Source organism: Asterias rubens, chromosome 9 (assembly GCF_902459465.1).
Source record: "Asterias rubens chromosome 9, eAstRub1.3, whole genome shotgun sequence".
NCBI lineage: Eukaryota > Metazoa > Echinodermata > Asteroidea > Forcipulatida > Asteriidae > Asterias > Asterias rubens.
The window spans coordinates 8605287-8624613 of NC_047070.1; the positions used below are offsets into that span (position 1 = coordinate 8605287).

At 38.1% G+C, this 19327-nt stretch overlaps 1 protein-coding gene across 1 annotated transcript in view; it reads right to left on the reverse strand.

Moving 5' to 3' along the window:
• LOC117294727 (nucleolysin TIAR-like) overlaps window positions 1–19327 on the reverse strand; it is a 73216-nt gene that overhangs the window by 45998 nt on the left and 7891 nt on the right. Inside the window, exon 4 of the mRNA XM_033777241.1 lies at window positions 17591–17689. Within this exon, the coding sequence (XP_033633132.1) occupies window positions 17591–17689 (99 nt within the window). The remainder of the gene's footprint in view (window positions 1–17590; window positions 17690–19327) is intronic.

A 19327-nucleotide genomic window follows, 5' to 3' on the forward strand; every position in this document is an offset into this window, starting at 1 on the left:
CAATTATTGTAAATGCTTTTGAACAAGATGGTTTAGTAAATTGCACTCTCCTGAAACAACTGGGTCATGTATGTGTACTATCCATTTACTTAATGAAATGAATCAATTCCGCCAAACAGTACAGGGCCCAATTTCATAAAGCCTGTAAGCACGAACATTTACTTAGCATGAAATTTCTTCCTTGATAAAAACAGGCTTACCGACCAAATTTCCGTTTGTTGCATTTTGCTTGTTACTGGTGTTCAGCTGTTGCTTGCTTAAATCCTAAAACTCACGTGGAAATTTGGTTGGTAACCCTGTTTTTATCAAGGAAGAAGTTTCATGCTAAGCAAATATTCGTGCTTACAGGCTTTATCAAATTGGGCCCTGGTATTTTACACCATTTGGACACAGGCTAAGAAAGTATCTCAATGTATCATGCCTGACTACCTGATGGTTTTGTTTCTGTAAAGTACAAGGCAGTTTTCCTTAATTGGTAAAGGGTACCTGTACTTCTACGAAGGCAATTTGAATTTTGTACTGGAAAATCCAGGCCTTATGCTTTGATCTTGTAAGGCAATAAGGCACCAGGGCATATTCTCCTTTGCAAAGAGCACCTTATATGAGGAGATTTTAAATTTTCTTCGGAACATTTTGAGGCCAACCAAGGCAATGGCGCAGGACCATCAGGAAAGTTTTGTCCAAAATTGTTTAAAGGGCAATGACACATTGGGGCATAAAGGCACATGATTGTGGTACCTGAAATACTTCACAGTACTAAATGTACTACTGACACATGGGGGCATAAAGGCACATGATTGTGATACCTGAAATACTTCACAGTACTACATGTACTACTGACACATGGGGGCATAAAGGCACATGATTGTGATACCTGAAATACTTCACAGTACTACATGTACTACTGACACATGGGGGCATAAAGGCACATAATTGTTTTTAACTTTTGTAAATCTCATCTTTTTAAACTGGTTGTTTAACTTTTAAACTTTTTGCCAGCTTTCTAGATTCCTTTAATTATTTTACTGTGTAACACTTTGCTTTGTATAAATTTTGTCTGGTCCAGACTTTCATTGTTGTTCTTTTTTCCAGCGCATTGAGGCGGATTCCTTCTGCTATTTTTTTTGCACTTTATAAAATTTCTCTTTACTGAAATATTTCACGATACAGCTGAATCTCCAATGTTGTACAATATACATAAAGTGTACATCTGTGTAGACTACACACTTATTTGAGAAACACAATGTTGAAACACACTAATGTTCCCTGAACTTTCCTGCCCGCCCACTGTGAAATCCATTCCAGTCTCAAAACTCTACTATGTCCAACCAACAAGCCACACATCATCGCTGGTAAATAAATTTGCGTAGGCTAATTTATTCCTGGCGTTTTGTCTTTCAGTTCTTGCTATAAGCTGCGAGGAACGCAACAGCTGGTTTGGCAATTGGCAGCGCGAGACTGGCAACATGTGGGACAGTTCACAAGGCCGTCTTGTCCTGCCAGGGAATGAACCAACCTGTAGCTTGGCTTATCATGGGCTACCGGGACTGGAGAATCCCTGGACTTGTTGTGCCAATACAGATAGGCAAAAATGTCAATAGAAAAATGGAAAATAGTTGATGGCAAAGATAAAAAAAAAAGTCCAAGCTGTTTGCAATGAGGCAAGATGAGATCTAGATCGCTATTAACAGATACATATTATTAAATGAAACACACCTTTTGGAGGGAGACTTCAGTGAGGGTGGGGGGGGGGATTGAAATGATAGGTAATCAATTCTACTTTATGTATTTGTACTAATTGGTCCATTAGGTTGTTGAATACATGCATTATACTTGCTGCCTCTATTGAAACATACATCAGGTTGATTCAGTGGTTTCTTTCCCTGCCTTTAAACCTCTATGAAAGCCGGTTCGAATCCCTGCCTCAGACCTGAAGCCTCAGAACATGTGGATTACGTTTTTCAGCCCCTACCTGATTTCGTGGGGGGGCAAGTGGTAATAAAGTTCATTATTCCAGGAGGTCTGATAAGTTCCAGTGGAAATTTACAATGTCCTTGTAGGGTGGCCTTTACCAAGAAGAAAATGCCTTGGTGCCCTTGCCCTGTCAACAATGAAGCACACAGGCCTGTGATTCTATTGGGTCCCATGGCGTACCCCTAAAACTATTTAACAAACAGGTGAAGTCAATTGATACCTGCAATTTTCATCAGTTGAACCAATAAAAAACAGTCAAACAGACTCAAACATGAAATTTGGGCGATATTTTCAAGCTACAGTACATCTTGACAATATAATTCCTCAGCTTGCCTGCAGACGTCAAGACTGAAGTAGTTTGAACAAGGATTTGTAATGTTATATTGTGCACAGTCAGCTTGAATTTTACACTGGACCGTAGGCCCAAGGCCAGTTTTAGTGTTGGGGCAAGTAAACTCAGTAAACAGACAAGTCAAATTTTCCTTGTGTTTTTCAATTGAATAATACCTCAGTGTGTAATAATATTATGAACAAAAGCATTCAAATGTTGACTTTGGGTCTGCTTAAATACCTTTCATCTCTACTGAGTAATGAAGTATACTTAATTCGGTAAACCTTCTCTTATACAGTCTTAGTGCTTGTTCCACTAAAAACAGGAACGTGCATAATAAACTGTGATTTAACTAAGGCTTTCCGGTCATCGCAAATGCTGAATGAAACCGATTGCTAAACCTCAAAATCCATCACAACTTTGTGACGAATTTTGTCATCGCAAAACAATTATTAGAGATAACAATCTTGCATTAACTCGTTAGTGGCTGCAAAGTATAGGTTCATCGCAAATGTACGACAAATTGCGCCACTGTGTTTAGATTTCATTAGTAGCGTATGTCTTGGGCGAGCGCAGTCTGCGCGAGAATTAAAGAGTAAAATGGCCTTGCAATTATACTCTTTGCGCTCTTTAACTGGGAATCCCATGATACCCACGATGCTGTTGGCTGGTGACACCTTTGCCCAGTGACCGCTGTCGAGAGAGTTTACAATCGATGGAAGAAGGTCTCCATCCATTGAGGTCAAATATTGTACTAAGCATTGGATCTAAAATTAATGTATTAATTCATCCACAAATCGCTCTTCCAATGTAATAGGGTACGTTCGACAGCTCAAAAATGTTGGTGACAACAGTTTTAGGGCTTTGAAATCAAATTAGGCCTAATAATAATTACTTTTTTGGAAAGGTTAATTTAAAAGGCTTGATTTTCCACCATTGACATTGAAAGTATTAGACGAAACTAATTCCATTTATTTGTATAAATGTGCTGGTACAAATGTAAGCTTAAACATGTACTATGTCGTACATTTTAAGAGTTATCATTTAAAGACCTTTTTGAAAATGGTAACCACTCTTTCGAGAAAAATAATTTAAAACGCCTTGACAACCTCATCGCAAACGTGATAGCGAATATTGCAAACGAGGACTTTAGTGAAATTGGCCCCCTGGTCCAGTAAACAATTTGAGTGACATGTACAAGTCCTGCATGGTTTTGTGGATTTCCCCCACCCCCCACCCCCCCTTAAGATTTGGTTAGTCCTAAAATTGAATACAAAAACACATAAATAATAAGTACAATTGATCTCTTTATTTCTGTGGCTACGTGCCAAGGTATGTATGTCATAATATTCCACGATGTGTAAAACACAACAGTGCACGTTCACGACAATCTTTTCCCTATCGCAGAACTGTGCCACCTTCATGAATTTTGTAAGCGCTAATCTGTCGGCTACCACATGATGCTAGTTAACTCCACACATCTAAATATTCATGAGCAGACGACACCTGTATATTCTGCATATAAGCATATGTATGAAGGTGAAGATGAGGCTAAGAGGAATTGGATTACAGACACTGCAAACTATTTGTTATTTCGGGAAGGGGGTCGGGGTGATGTACATGTAAATTATGGAAATTAAATACATCATCAAAAGAAGCTACCATTTGAGCTTTAATGTTACTGTCAATTTGATTGTGAATTGTGAAAACACACGTTCAAACCTCACCGTACAAAATCCTTTGTCTTTAACTACCGCTTTAAGTTGAACGAATAACAAAAGATTGAAATGAACCCTAAAAAAACAAAAGTTTAAATGCTGACCGTCTTAAATTCTGTGTGTTCAATAATAATAGTCTCAAACTGTTCCAATTTTTTAAATGTTTTATGCTAATAGTTATTTTGAGTAATTACCAATAGTGTCCACTGCCTTTAAGGTTGAATGAGTAAGAATACAGTATAATGTAGTCAGCAGTTCTACAGTGCACAAAATACCACAAGCGTATATAACACCATAGGAGAAGACGAAAACAACATTCTGACAGAACAGGTTGAATGCCTCTACTACAACTTAAAACATGGAAGGGAGTGGACAAATTTTAAAAACCTGAAATACCCTCAAGTTATACAAGCTTTTTATTAAGGCCACACCATTAAGACAGGTTTCGCATGACGGGTCATCCAAACCAGCCATCTTCAGTAAAGCACTTTGATAACGTGAATCTAATGTCTGCAAAGATTGGCACTGAGCAACCCTTTAGCAGGCCGCTCTCCTTAGTGAGACACAAAGTAAAACGAATGTTGTGTCACTTCATATCAATCTTGGGCTGGGAAATCAACTAACCTACCCCTGTAGGAAGGAGATGGAGAGAGGGGAGAGGAACGAGGAGAGAAAGAAAAAAAAAAACCTGGGGAGTTCTTACCCGGCCTGGGAGTGACTGCCCGGTGACAGGGGCAAACTCGATATATTAATTTTGAGGGGCCAATTACGAGGCATCGGGGGAGATTCTGCGGATGCGATACTGGGGGGAAAGGGGAGCAGGAAGTAGAGGGGTTCACTGACACCATCACGCCAATACAGGTTCCTCTGGGGACTGTGAGACCGCGCTTGTTCAATGTTCACCTTTGCCGGGCAAAAGGTGACAACGTGCGCTGCCACTAATTAAACAACGATAGCAATTTCTCTAGTGGTGATGAGGCATACAGTGTGTCCGTGTTATGAGATTAGAAAGGGGGAATGGCTTTTGACGTAGTTAGTTGTTTTTCCCACGTTTGGTGTAGAGTGCTCTCTACTAGCATATGGCTCGTACATTGGTAGTACCACCAGCTTGTGCAGCTTATGGGGCATATCATGGGCAACCTGCTGAACTATAAATCCAGAATTGGACATGTTAGAGCCTACTAATTGTACGTTTTTTTAAGAGCACATTTTTACACTTGGAGGTAATAAGATTTTTTGAAATAATTCCCCCTGGAGAGGGCCGTGCCATAGGATGGAGACTCAAGAGGTGCGTGTCATGGGGTAGGGGTGGTGTTGGGCAAGGTGTTGTCGGGCGTTGCTATCCCCTGATCTCATCCACCTTGCGCAAAGCGTCTACGGTACATGTATGTATCTACATAGCCACCATGTTACTCAACAAGTCATTGAAACCATGTTGTAATATACAAGACGGGAATGTAAATACCACTGGCCTGTATTGAAAGTTAATTGACTGAACCTTGCTGTAGTCATTCAATCAATTATCAACAGGCAGGTTTTCGCTAGTGGTTTTCATCCTCCCGCACTCATTATCATGTTGCCGTTAATAACAAACATGTCTGCTAGTGCTATGTACTTTAGGCGAGGGCTCATTGTAATGTACATGTCATCCCATGTACTTAGCCTTGACTTCTTAATTAGTGATAGCAAGAAAGTCGTTTATTGCAGCGCATGATAGAGAGAGAGCCGAGCCTGGCACTTGCAGACGCGCAACTTACAACACAGTCAAAGAGCGCTCAAGCATACAGAGATACCTACATCTAATTGATGACTAAAGGCATGTACAATGGGGAAACAAAAGAAAGATATCTGGTGATTGGATAATTTGTAATTTAGCGCATTCATACGCTGCACTGTTTAGTGCAGGTGAACCAGTATTCAGGCATGATGCTAATGGGCAAGGGCACCAAGGCATTTGCTCCTAGGTAAATTGTAAATTTCTATTGGAAGATATTAAGGGGCCCCAGGGCAATGGCGAGGGGGCAGTGGTTGCTCCCTGGTGAAATATCTAGCCTGCTGGTGCGCCTACATGTATGTATAATAGGGCAAGGTTATCTTTTTACCCCTTACTTACATGCCCTATTCCTTCTAAATCAAATTGCCGAAGTGATGGATTCCAAAGGATCTGGGGTGGATTTCACAAAGGTAGTCCTAACTTAGGACTAGTCCTAAGCAATGCTAAGAGATAGGACCAGTCCTAAGTTAGGATGAGTTACTGGTTCTAACTTAGGACTGGTCCTATCTCTTAGCATTGCCTAGGACTAGTCCTAAGTTAGGACTACCTTTGTGAAATCCACCCCCTGGACTGGTGGGGTCAGGCATTCCAATGTACTCTAAGTCCAAGCAGTTTGGTGTGGAATAACAACGAGAGCTCCAGACTCCAAAACATGAAATTTGAAATTAATTTATAATAAAATATTGAATTACCAGGTCAGGACTGGAACCTGTGACAAGTGTCTCTTTTTAATCTTGACAGGTCTTTTTGTTTATCACATTGTTGGTTTGTTTTAGCATGTAATTCAACATGGCCCCACGGTGACATACAGTATACAATGTAGCAACAATGTATACAATCCAAGTGAAGCTGCACTCTGTGGCCAATATTACCATTTCAATAGAGGGGTTGGTTCCACAATAAGCCAGTGAGTGGCCATCACTCAATCCCCATTACATGCTGTCATCGTAACTGACAAGCTTTAATCCACAACATCAAGGGGGGGAGGGGGGAATGTTCCAAACGGAGACCACACACTCAACATTACAAATTACATGCGTTGTTCTCCCTCCCAAGATGATTTTGAAATTGAAAATGAGAGATGGTAAACCCAAGTTCAAGTCTACCAGGTAGAGATATTCTCACACAATGTTTAATTGTGATGTCTGTGAAGGGAGCAGTACACTCTTGACGGGATTCACAATTCAACGTTTAAAAGGAACATTACAGAATTGGTTTTTGCCAACAAAACAGTTGCTGGCAGTGTAAGCGCTTTATTTACATGTAATCCACCATATACATAAACTGACAAACCTGTAGAAGTTTGAGATCGATCGGCCATCTGGGTCACGAGAGAATAGTGAAAAAAAGATTACAAATTTTGCATTGCATCGATGCCAAAACAAAAATGAACATAACGCTCACTGAGCGATGAACTCCAAACGCGAAATTAGATTATTTATTTCTAATCAAATATGAAGTTTCAGACAGAAATATTTCAAGAGATGTTTTCTACTACTATCATCATCATTAGACCACGTAAGTTTAGAGTAAATCTGTTATCTTCACGATTTTTGTTTCATACCAATTCTGTAACATTCCTTTAAAAGACAATGAGGAAAACCAAAATGTAAGAACAATTTGTTCCTTTTTTATTTTCACAATTTGAATTTAAAACTGTGAACAAATATTTCAACTTGGTATTTTGAAGAAGGAAAAAACCGGAGACAAAAAAACACACAATCTGTTCACTTTTTTTTGGTTGCGTTTTGTTTCTGACTTTTCCTCTCTTTGTCTTCTCTCGTTTCATCACTTCATATTCTGATAGTTGCAACCAACTATTCTCATAATTTCTATCTTCTGTAACCAGTGTGTGCCACTGACTATAAATTGTGAACGGTTGTAAATTATATCCATAAAATATGTCCTTCATGCGCGAGGGTTCCAATATCTATTCTGCCTCCAATTACATCAATTCTATGTCTTAAAAAACAGAAAAATTATATTAAAGAATAAAATGAGTGACGGTGTAAAACACAACTTAAACAATATTTATGAACCATCTGCTAACTACACTACCTACAAATGTTGACCTATTTTAATTTTGTTTCCTTCCTTTTTTTCTTTCAAATTTCATGGACAGCTTCATGAACATTTAAAATATTACCTAAATTACTACTGTTGCTGGTAGTATTATATCAAACAAATGATTTGCAAATAAGGGATTTTTTATTATAATTTTGTTTTTACATCATAAACACTTGTTTCCATTGTGAACAAATAATGAAGAACAATATATTTTTGAGCCCTTCTTGCCAACGGTCGGGAAAAACAACATCTGAAGTGCTTTCACCTTAGATCCTAATCCTAGCCTGGGAATAGTTGTAGCCAATTCAAAAACAAAATTGGTCATATGGCAATCATTTTTCCCGCCTCAATAATGCCACAATGTTCTTTTGATGTTCATGGAGAAAAAAAGAAAAGAAGAAGAAAAAAAAACTACAGTAACGAGACATTTTGATTGTGATGAATTGCTCATACATAACATGTTGATATTCATTATTGTTCAAATCTGCCAAGGCTGAGCTTGATGATTTTATATTTATTTAAATGTTTGAGTGGTACATATTAACAGTCCCATCCCATCCCATTACAAACAAGTATTATTTGCTGTATGTCTTGTTATTATTCCAGGTGCTTCTTGTTTTCTATAAATTCAGTCCCTAGTTAAAGGCACTGGACACTATTGGTAATAACTCAATATACATGTAATAAGCATAAAAACTTACTTGGTAATGAGCAATGGAGAGCTGTATAAAACATTGTGAGAAACGGCTCCCTCTGAAGTAATATAGTTTTAGAGAAAGAAGTAATTTTCCTCTAAAATATTTAAATTTGATTTTGAGGTCTCGAAATCAAGCATCTGAAAGCACACAACTTCGAGTGACAAAGGTGTTTTTTCCTTCTTTGCAACTTCGACAAACAATTGCGTTCAAATTTTCACAGGTTTGCTATTTGGGGAAATGTTGAGATACACCAAGTGAGAAGACTGGTTTTTGACAATTACGAAAGGTGTCCAGTGTCTTTAAAGGAACACGTTGCCTGGAATCGGACGAATTGGTCTATAAAAAGGGTTTGTAACCGTTTGCGGCATTATTAATATGGGTAGAAAGATAGTGTAAAAGTAGAAAACAAAAATCCACACAAACATGACTCGAAATTGCGTGGTTTTCCTTTTACTTTGTGAACTAACACGGTCGGCCATTTATTTATGGGCGTCAAAAATTTAACTCCCATTAAATGGCCGACCGTGTTAGTTGACGAGGTAAAGGGAAAAACATGCAATTTCGAGGCATGTTTATGTGGATTATTGTATTCTACTTTTACAACATCTTTCTACCCGTATGCATTTTATAACAAACGGTTACAAACGCTTTTCAAAAACCAACTTGACCGATCCAAGGCAATGTGTTCCTTCAAAGAGAGAGTAAAGCTCAGGTAGCTATTCAAATATTTATGGCCATAAAAACCTACTTGGTATAGAGGCATGGCAGCTGTTAATACATGTAGATAATGTAACATATTTTGAGAATGTAGAGAAAGGGATTCAAACAATGGCAATCTGAGTAACCTTTCATGCATGAAATGTTTCTCATTTTGTGCATTCAATCTATGGATTATTCCTCCGGCAGGGACATAACTGCTCCAGATTTTTTTTTTAACAATCTCAAAAACGCTAGCACCATTTGGAATGACATTTTTTACCATTAGTTTTATCATAGAGAAAGTTCTCTTATCTATGGTTTTATTGTTTTTTCTCTGCGTTTAAATATCGATAAAAAAAGGTACATGTTAACTACACCTTTATAGTAGAAATGAAAGACGACTAGCTTTTGCTTTTGATTCTAGATGCAGATTGGATACTGCCACTTGCTGCTGGATTGTATCAGTTTTGCTGGATACAAGAACTGTACATGATTTGTCTACGAAGGCAAGACAGTTCTTCTTTAGTTGCCCAACTCTCTGACGGAAATGGAACATTTTAAGGGGCAGCAAGGCAATGAACAGCGGCATGAAGCCCATTGCCTCAGTTGCCTTCTTGAAGTATCACACGCCTGTATGCTTCTTTTTGAAAGGCATTTTCTCTAAAATGGACCGTTCCGGCTTTCCATCAAGCTCCGCCCACCGCGCACATGAGCAAGACATGTGTACAAGCACTCCCAATGACATTCTGCACGATTCTGCCGCGCGTGCCAAATATACGCTGGAACAATTCACAGCCTACTAAGAAAAGACAGTACGCCATCAATACACTACATGTGCAACCCTTGGCTGCACACTAAGCTAAGAGGCATATCAATAAATAATTTGATCAACTAAATTTATTTATTCTATCTATAGAGAGGATTAAGTTCAATTGAAGCAGTAAAAATATTCCTTTTTATTGTTTTGTTCTAAAGAGAAAATACCACAGACTGAATCTTCTCGCAAACATTGCTCTTTGAGCAAACAGATAAGACCTGGCCTCAACCCTGTATTTGTCTGTGTAATTAGCGTTAATAAAAACTCAAGATAAGCCAAGCAGGGAGATATTGGGTGTCCAGCTGTTACTCTTTGCAACATGTGCTAAAATTTTAGCTTGGATAAATAGTACCACTAGAGGGCAGTATTGCAAATACAAGGACCTTTCCATGATTGAACATTTGAACAAAATATGCCTACCAAGTAAAATGTACCTAGCCTATCCTGAGGGTTAAACGTCTGCGACTTGATCTATGGCTCAATCATCACTTGAACAATTAAAGCAGGATACTAGCAACAGCCATCATATGCATAGCCCCAGCCACTAATCTTGCAAGTTTTATAGATTAATTTTAGAAAGGAGATTAAAAATAATCAATGATGTTTACAGTGTTAAATTCTAATTCAGGCAAGCTATCTGGAGCATGACATATAAAAAAGTATCTGGCCAAAACTTTCACTTCAGCTGTCGCCTAACAAAACTTTGGATACATTAACCATTCTTTATGAAAACACTGTAAAAGGTCCCCCCCCCTCCTACCCCAAATGTAAGTTTAGTTTTTTTCTCTACAAGCAGACACTTTTTGCCTGCATGGAACCGTAAAAAGGGACATTGCTGACAAACAATTTGAACCTTTTACAAGTTAGAAGGTACAATGTATCCGATAATGACATTTTCACCTTGTGGAAACCCCCAGAGTTTCAGTTTATAAGGAACTGTTGGGCACAGTATCGACAGCATGAGATAAGTAGATCAAAGTGCATTATTTCTCAGCATTTGAAGAAATTAACAGCCATTGTGTCACAAAGCACTGAAACCCCCCAAAAAGAGTCTGAAATCAGATAAAACTCTGAACTTTCTCATTCCCGATAAAAACATTACATTCAGCATGTTCAGAGAATGAGTCTCATGATAAGAAATGTCATGAATGAAGGTCAAAGGGCACATGTAATCACACATCGCCCTGATTACATCCAGGGTAACAACACACAGAGATCAGTCAGGGTACACTTAGACTGGTCCCCTGTTTTTATCCGCGAGGATAAAGACAGGTGTTGTTTTTATAGAACTTGTGATTCCATTGGATACAATGATTTCATTGCATAAAGGTCAATGGGATGTACATGTGTAAGCTTTCCAAATCTGTGTTTTGATTGGTCCGAGCTGATGTTTAACAGCTGTTTTTCGGTCATCTGCACATAATGCAGCAGTGCGCTATGTTTTGTATACATGTATAATGTACATAGGATTTGACTGCGAATCTCCATAAGGTGATTATGGATGGGATTGGCATAGGCTCAAGGCAGATCTCTGGCAAATTTATGGGCCTCGAGGAGTGACGTCAGATCCTCAGGCTCGGCATTAAAACCAAATATATTTCACTGGTTAAATGTCACCACAAGAGGGCTCCTCAAGGTGTTTATATAACTGTTATACGGCGGTGAACCACACGAAGCTAGCTTGAACTGACCAAAGCACAGATTGAAACACATTTCTTCGCCTTAGTGAAAGTGGTTGTAAATTAATAACAAGAAAAACCTTAACTTTTCTTTTTGAACAGTTAGTAACAAAATATTTCCCCAAGACTTGGTGTACAGAATGGCAGGCATGTATGCTTTGTGTTTGAAAGGGCAAGGGCACCGAGGCATTTTTTTCTTGGTAAAGCGTACCCTAGAGAGGAAATTGTAAATTTCTACAGAAGCATTTCCAGGGCACCAAGGCAAATACCAGAGGGCATGAATGCAATCGCCTTCGTTGCCTCCCTAAAGTGTCGGGCCTGTGCAATAATTTTTCAACAGCATGTCTACATTTTTTTTTTCAGCGGAAGGGTTTCTACTTCAAAGTTATTTTCAACCACCAATGACCATCCAAAGCACCACAAAATACGTTGGGTTCCAAATAAACATGGATGGATGGATAACTCCGACAGTTCACCCAATCTAATGCATGATTGTTTCTATGTAGAGTTGAAAGACAATGCCATCCAGACAACTTGATAGCTGCTGCCACACTGACACAACTTCCTGTTCCAAAGCAACAACACATAAATGTGTCCAGTCAAAGAGTGGAATCTTAACTTACAAAGCTCCATAATGTATAAACCACAATGCACGCATCACTCACAGTACAACCATTTCACCAGGGTTTTTCCATAATTTCCCAACCACATTGTTACTTCCACCCCTCAACAAGGACACGGAAACAAATACCATCCTTTTTAATCATCGCAACAAAACTAAAAAACACTTTTCTGTTAATCTGTTCATCTTTGTTCATTCAATCTCCGGGCGGTGGAGACATTTGGTCTAGTTAAATACAAGTACGCTAAATATGTCCCCCTTTTGTTGGATCTATCAAGAAATGCTAGATGTAGGTCAGTATTTATGGGAAAAATAACTTGAGTCTGGACACTTGACAGTCAGGAAAATAGACGTCTCTAAGCCTCCAGCTAAGAGCTTTGGAGACTTTGATAATTAATGGCAAATAATAAATACAATTGAGTCTTCAGTCTGAAAGCAACACATGGACATCGGTCCTTACACTTAAAGGATTCAGGTACTTTTTCAAAATGTCCACAGATCTACATTAAACTTACAGGGTTTGAAGATAATGATAGTGGAAAGCTTCCCTTCAAATATTACTAACTGAGGTTGTGTAGTTTTTGAGAAATGAGTAATGGCTTTAAGGGGAAGCCCTAGACATACTTCAGCAAGGAAACCTTGAAGCACTACAATTCAATTAATGTCCTTTTCATTACTATGCATTGTTTCATTCATTAGTAATTATTTATTTGTTAAATAAACCACAAGGGAAACTGACTGGGTAATTGTAAAGCAGCTAAATCGGAAGAGCACCGGCACGTAAATCCGGAGGTCGCAGGTTCAAACCATATCAGTGTCAAATTGTCTTAGTTCACCCACAAAAATATGGATAATTTATTTAATATATTTCAAGTAATTTTCACATTAAATAAGTGCCTACTAATACATTCACAATTAGTACGTGTACTGTACATGTTTTGTCCAAAATATGATAACTTTTGCATGGTGAACACCAAAAATTAGGGATCATGTGATGTCCAGAATTTTGACATAGCAAAATGTTCTAGACTTTGGAGTACAGCTTATATAAATGTTATCATTCTGGTTTAAAAAATAAATAAAAAACACTCAAAACATGTAGCCCAAGAGCAGAATTACATCTTAACTTTACAAAGGGATTTAAACGAGCAAAGATTAATTTAAAAGGGAAAAAAAGATGGAGTAGCAACTGGTGATTTTTCAGTAGAACCCTGATTCTTCGTGTGTAGCATTTTGCAAAATTGCAAAACAAAGGGAAAACATTTCAACTCAGTTGAATGAGTTAAAGCAAAGTTCATGAGTGAGATGACCAGTCAAGTACTACATCAAATGGTTAAAGGCAGTGGACACTATTGGTAATTACTCCAAATAATCATTAGCATAAAACCATACTTGGTAATGAGCAATGAAGAGCTGTCGATAGTATAAAACATTGTGAGAAACGGCTCCCTCTGAAGTAACGTAGTTTTCGAGAAAGAAAGAAAACTTATAAACTTTCCACGAATTTGATTTCGAAATCTCAGATTTAGAATTTGAAGTCTAAAAATCAAGCATCTGAAGGCACACAACTTCATGTGACAAGGGTGTTTTTTTTCTTTCATTATTATCTCGCAACTTCGACGACCGATTGAGCTCAAATTTTCACAGGTTTGTTATTTTGTGCATATGTTGAGATACACCAACTGTGAAGGCTAGTCTTTGAAAATTACCAATAGTGTCCAGTGTCTTTAAAGATTTCTTCAAGGTATAAGGCTTAGCAAAGATCCATTCTTCATACCCATTGCAGGCCGGGAATGTTATCTTTGAGAGGGCAAACCTATTTGCCCTCCATTGGAAAATCTTAAAAGTCTATGGGAAACAGAATATGTAACCTCTGTGGCCCCTGTGTAAACTCCAGGGGCCGATTTCACAACGCAATAAAATTCATCGCAAGACAAATTGTCAGTATTTACCAAAGTGATTTGTATTGTGTCATCACACTTTACTAAGCAACTGCGATTGATTTGCAGTTACGATCAATCGTAGCTCTTTGTGAAATCACCCTCATGCCTGCATTGTAAAGGTTGATGTTTCAACCAGAGTTAACCCTCACTGAACTTGAATTTGACACTGGTTTGAACCAGCCCCTTGGATCAATTACATCCCCCATTAAAAACATAAGTGAACATACAGACCAGAACCTATAATGTGATACAGAATGGGCTACAGAAATGCTCCAAAGACCAGGAGGTAGAGCAACTGTGGCACGGAATAACAATATCCGGGTAAAAAAAAAAAAAATGTGCATGGACCAATGACTCCAAGTTCACTGTCAACATTTTACATGTTCATACTTCAATAAATTTCTTTGCGGCATGCCACACTCCACAGGAAGGCACCATTTCCACTGGTCGAAGCCTTTGTGTTGATTTCAGTCGATGCGATGCATAATTGCCCTCCTGCAGTTTACTTGCCCGAAGAAATTATAGGAAAGAACAAGTTGAGACGTACTCAACAAGAGAACTCTACAAAGCGGATGTAATAAGTATTTCTCGACGAGCTGTAGTGACCTTCATCACGTTCCAGACCATCTCACTCTATCTCTCGCATCAACAATTTAACAAGAACAAAAAACGTTCCGCTTGCTGCAAGCGGACAAAGAAATTTTACAAACCAGAGCTCTAGTCAGAAATGAAAAAAATCTCATTCACACTGTGCTATCACACAGGATCTGAAATGCCATGGAACGTTACACTCTGTTCATGATTGATGTAAAACAAATCAGGTGAAAATGACGTCGACATTATACCCACGACAAATGCAATTGGAAAATACTGAACTATTGATTAAATTGCACACATGGAAATGGAAAGTAAGGAGCTCTGGAAGTGACACCCAACTTGTTGAGATGCTGATCCTGCAGGATCATGACCATAAATTAGAGAAAGATGATGAAATCCAGAAATAAATTACCTGTGGATGACATCGTGATAGTAGGATGTTGTCTTTCGAAGATAATTTATCCTGAGTTCTTGTCATTGTTTATGATGTAATCATCCCGAGAAAATTTATCTCAGCAAATCGACATCTTCTGTTTATGACATCATTCAACATCCTAAGCTAAAATATATCGGGAAGATGACATCTTACTTCACGATTTTGTCATCCTTAGATAAATCATCTCGGGATGACACCATCTTACATTTATGACGTAATCATCTTGCAGTGTATCAACATGATCTCAACAGGATCTCAACATGAGTGATCAGATTGGTGTAGAGACATCTTCTGTTTATGACATCATTCAACATCCTCAGTTATAATATGTCATCTTACTTCACAATTTTGTCATCCTTTGTCATTCTGAGAACATCTTAGGATGTCATCATCTTACATTTATGATGTAATCATCTTGCAGTGTATCAATATGATCTCAACAGGATCTCAACAAGAGTGGTCAGGTTGATGTAGAGACATCTTTCCTCACCTTCCACCTCTAGGATCATAGTTTAGAATCACGCTGAGGGCACTATGTGGATTGGGTTGTCAGTCCCTACTCGACTGCCATTTTTTTTTCTTCCTGGATTATAGTTGTCTGGGGTTTTCCTCCCACATCTCAACCTGAAACTTATACTTCCTCGCTTTCTCTACATTGGGTTCTTAGCTAGTACAGTGATCAAATTCACTTTATGAGAGAAAAATAATTATGAAAGTTTTATCGTGGACTACAAATTAAAGTAAAAGAAAAAAAAAATCACAAATTTAAACAAACTTCGTCACTCGATAATGGTATGGTTACAAAACTGATGGAAAAGTGAAATGAAAAGCTACATGTAACTGGTCCTGCTTGCTAGTCACTGAAGAAGTTACAGATTAAACCCTGAGAAGGTGCCGCTAACACTGTCAAAAATTACATGCTTGTGCCAATAGTATACAGATTGCTATTGGTTATGAAGAGTGCAAAACCAAGCAATACATGTAAACTTTCCTTATTTACACAACTATCATCAGCTTGTAGCAAACACTTTTGTCAAAACAACTGTATCCCTGATCATTTCCCAATTTCATAGAGCTGCTTGAGCACAAAAATGAGCTAAGCAAAACAGAGGTACATTATTGTGCTTTCCACAATAAGGTTACCAGCCAAAATACTATGGCACATGTACAATTTTTAACTGGTATCCTTTTCATTATTACTAAGCAGGGATTTTTTAAGCATCATTTTATGCTTAAGCAGCTCTATAAAATTGGACACTAGAGACTTTGCCTTGTACAGTAGTATAGTGTCACTGCAAACCAAATCACTAAGGTGGGCTGTTAAGATGAAAGTGTGGGCTATGGACAGGGACTCCATGCGTGATGTCACAATGTTGCAAATTGTAACAACAGGCACCCGGATAAGAATATAATCGATCCTGTAAGCTAAAATAGAAGTCCCAGCCAATTCTATACCTTCCACCTGAGAAGTGGTTAAAAAGCAGGACAGTTCTTTTCAGAACTGAGGAGTCTCCCGGACATCCGATAAATCTACTCCTCGGTAGTAGAATAAAGAAAGACAATTCTCTGAGAACAAACTCTACCTGGCATGTAGATATACACAAGGTGTTACCGCAAACCAAATATATATTGATACCTCACCACGCAATGGCTCAAATCCTATATAAGCCTATAATCATTCAACGCATATAAATTCACATCCAAATATATTTTTAAAAAAAGACCATATACAGGCTAGAATTTACATGTACAACAAACACATTGACTTCTTGAATAAAAACAATCTTGTCAAAAAAAAGTATTTACAAAGTTATTAAAGGGGCGCGTTTAATTGACGAATTAAGAATCCGGACACAGGCTTTTCTGACAATGGGAGACTTTCTGGGACGATAGAGGGCAGCAGACTTACCGGGTAAATCCATTGTTCTCAGAATTATGCACATGTTCAGAACTACGTAAACAATGGAAATTTACCCGGTATGTCTGCTGCCACCTAGCGTTGGAAAGTCTCCTATTGCGTGCGCTTTCTGTACGCGTTCAGGGCTTCAGACAAGAGAACGGAACCTGAAGCAGAATCTGAAGCCGAATCTAAAGCCGAAGCCGCGGTTTTGAAAAGGGCCATATGAAGCCAGGCTTATAAGCCTAAAGCCAAGTATGTCGATACTCCTTCAACAACATTCAACAACACATGCACAAGTATCTGCTGATTGGCATACACTCTCAGACGAATCTTACCTTATCAAACAGCTTCCTACCGTTCATTAATGCTTTAGCAGTGTTAGCTTTCTTGTGGTCTTCAAACTCGACAAAGCAGTACGGGTCATTTGATCCATGCTGAGAACAAGAACATTAATAAAAAACCGTTTAAATTTCAATGGCCCTGTGTCATGACAGCAAGTTAAAGGTTTTAAACTTAAGTTTGCGACAAGTTTTTAAAACTACAAAACTACAGAATAACTACCTAACTTCTATGGCCATCTCCCTTAAAGACAGTGGACACTTTGGAAATTGTCAAAGACCAGTCTTCTCACTTGGTGTATCTCAACATATGCATAGAATAACAAACCTGTGAAAATTTGAGCTCTTTGGTCATCGAAATTTGCGAGATAATAATGAAAGAAAAACACCTTGTCACACGAAGTTGTGTGCTTTCTGATGCTTGATTTCGAGACCTCAAATTCTTAACTTGAGGTCTCGAAATCAAATTCGTGGAAAATTACTTCTTTCTCGAAAACTCTGTCACTTCAGAGGGAGCTGTTTCTCACAATGTTTTATACTCTCAACCTCTCCCCATTACTCGTAATCAAGAAAGGTTTTATGATTATTATTTTGAGTAATTACCAACAGTATCCACTGCCTTTAAAAGAGGTCCTTTTTTTTTTAAGAAAAAGTCGAATCCCATTTAAAGCTAATCCCTATTATATTTCCCAAGCAGTATTGTAAACTGGGCATGATCCTTGGCTACATGTGTGTATAATCAGCTTTTTATTTTGTTTACTACAATTTTGCCTAGTTTTTGTTTTGTTTACATTTGTTTTTGTTACTCCCTACATGAAATCTTTGGAGTTTGATGTTTGTATTGTATATATTCTTGCCATGCCTTTAACACTCTAAATGGGAGGGATTAAAAGATTAGTCTGGGGGATTGCAGTTGGAGACCAGTCTGTTTTGATTTAGGGTAAACATTTATTTTGTTCAGTGCCTCGGATTTATTTTTGGTGCATGAAGTGGATTGGTACCTGACTGCGGTCCTTTGGATTGACTTTAAATCCCTCCCATTGAGAGTGAACAGTTTTATTAAAAAAAAAAAAAAAAGGGTTTTTAAAGTCACCTAGAAATAGAATTTTTTTTCTTTCAAACATAAGAGTATATGCTTACGAACAATAAAACAACTTTTTTAGTAATTGTTTGTCACGATTCATGTTTAAAAAATATATAAAGTTGTTTGGGGGGCTGGCTCCGCCTACCCCAGACTTTGCCTGCAATGCGTATAGTACATGTAAACACACGTGCAAAGTACATGTACATATCCAAGTCGTGAGTTGGTACGTTTCAAAAAGTGTTTTTCTGCATTCAGCAGCAATACACCTGGTCGGCATTGCCGGATAAAAAAACAAAAAAATCTTTTTTTGAAACGTACAAACTCACGACTTGGTCCGTACATGTACTTTGCAATTGTGTTTACTCTACGCATTACAGGCAAAGTCTGCCTCGATTGACGTCACGAACAGCGCCCTCTCGGGTCGGGGTCTGCTCTTAAATTTGTAAATAACATAAAAACTGATTTTTTAAAACATTAGTTAACTGTTTATTCACATTCCACTCATCAAAACACATTTATTAGTGACAAAAGCTTTATTTTGAAAAAATACCACTTCCAGGTGACTTTAAGTGTAATGTTTTTTCGTCATTTAAATTTGTAATGTAATGCTTTACACTGATGTTTAATTGAATAATTTTAAGTTACTGTTC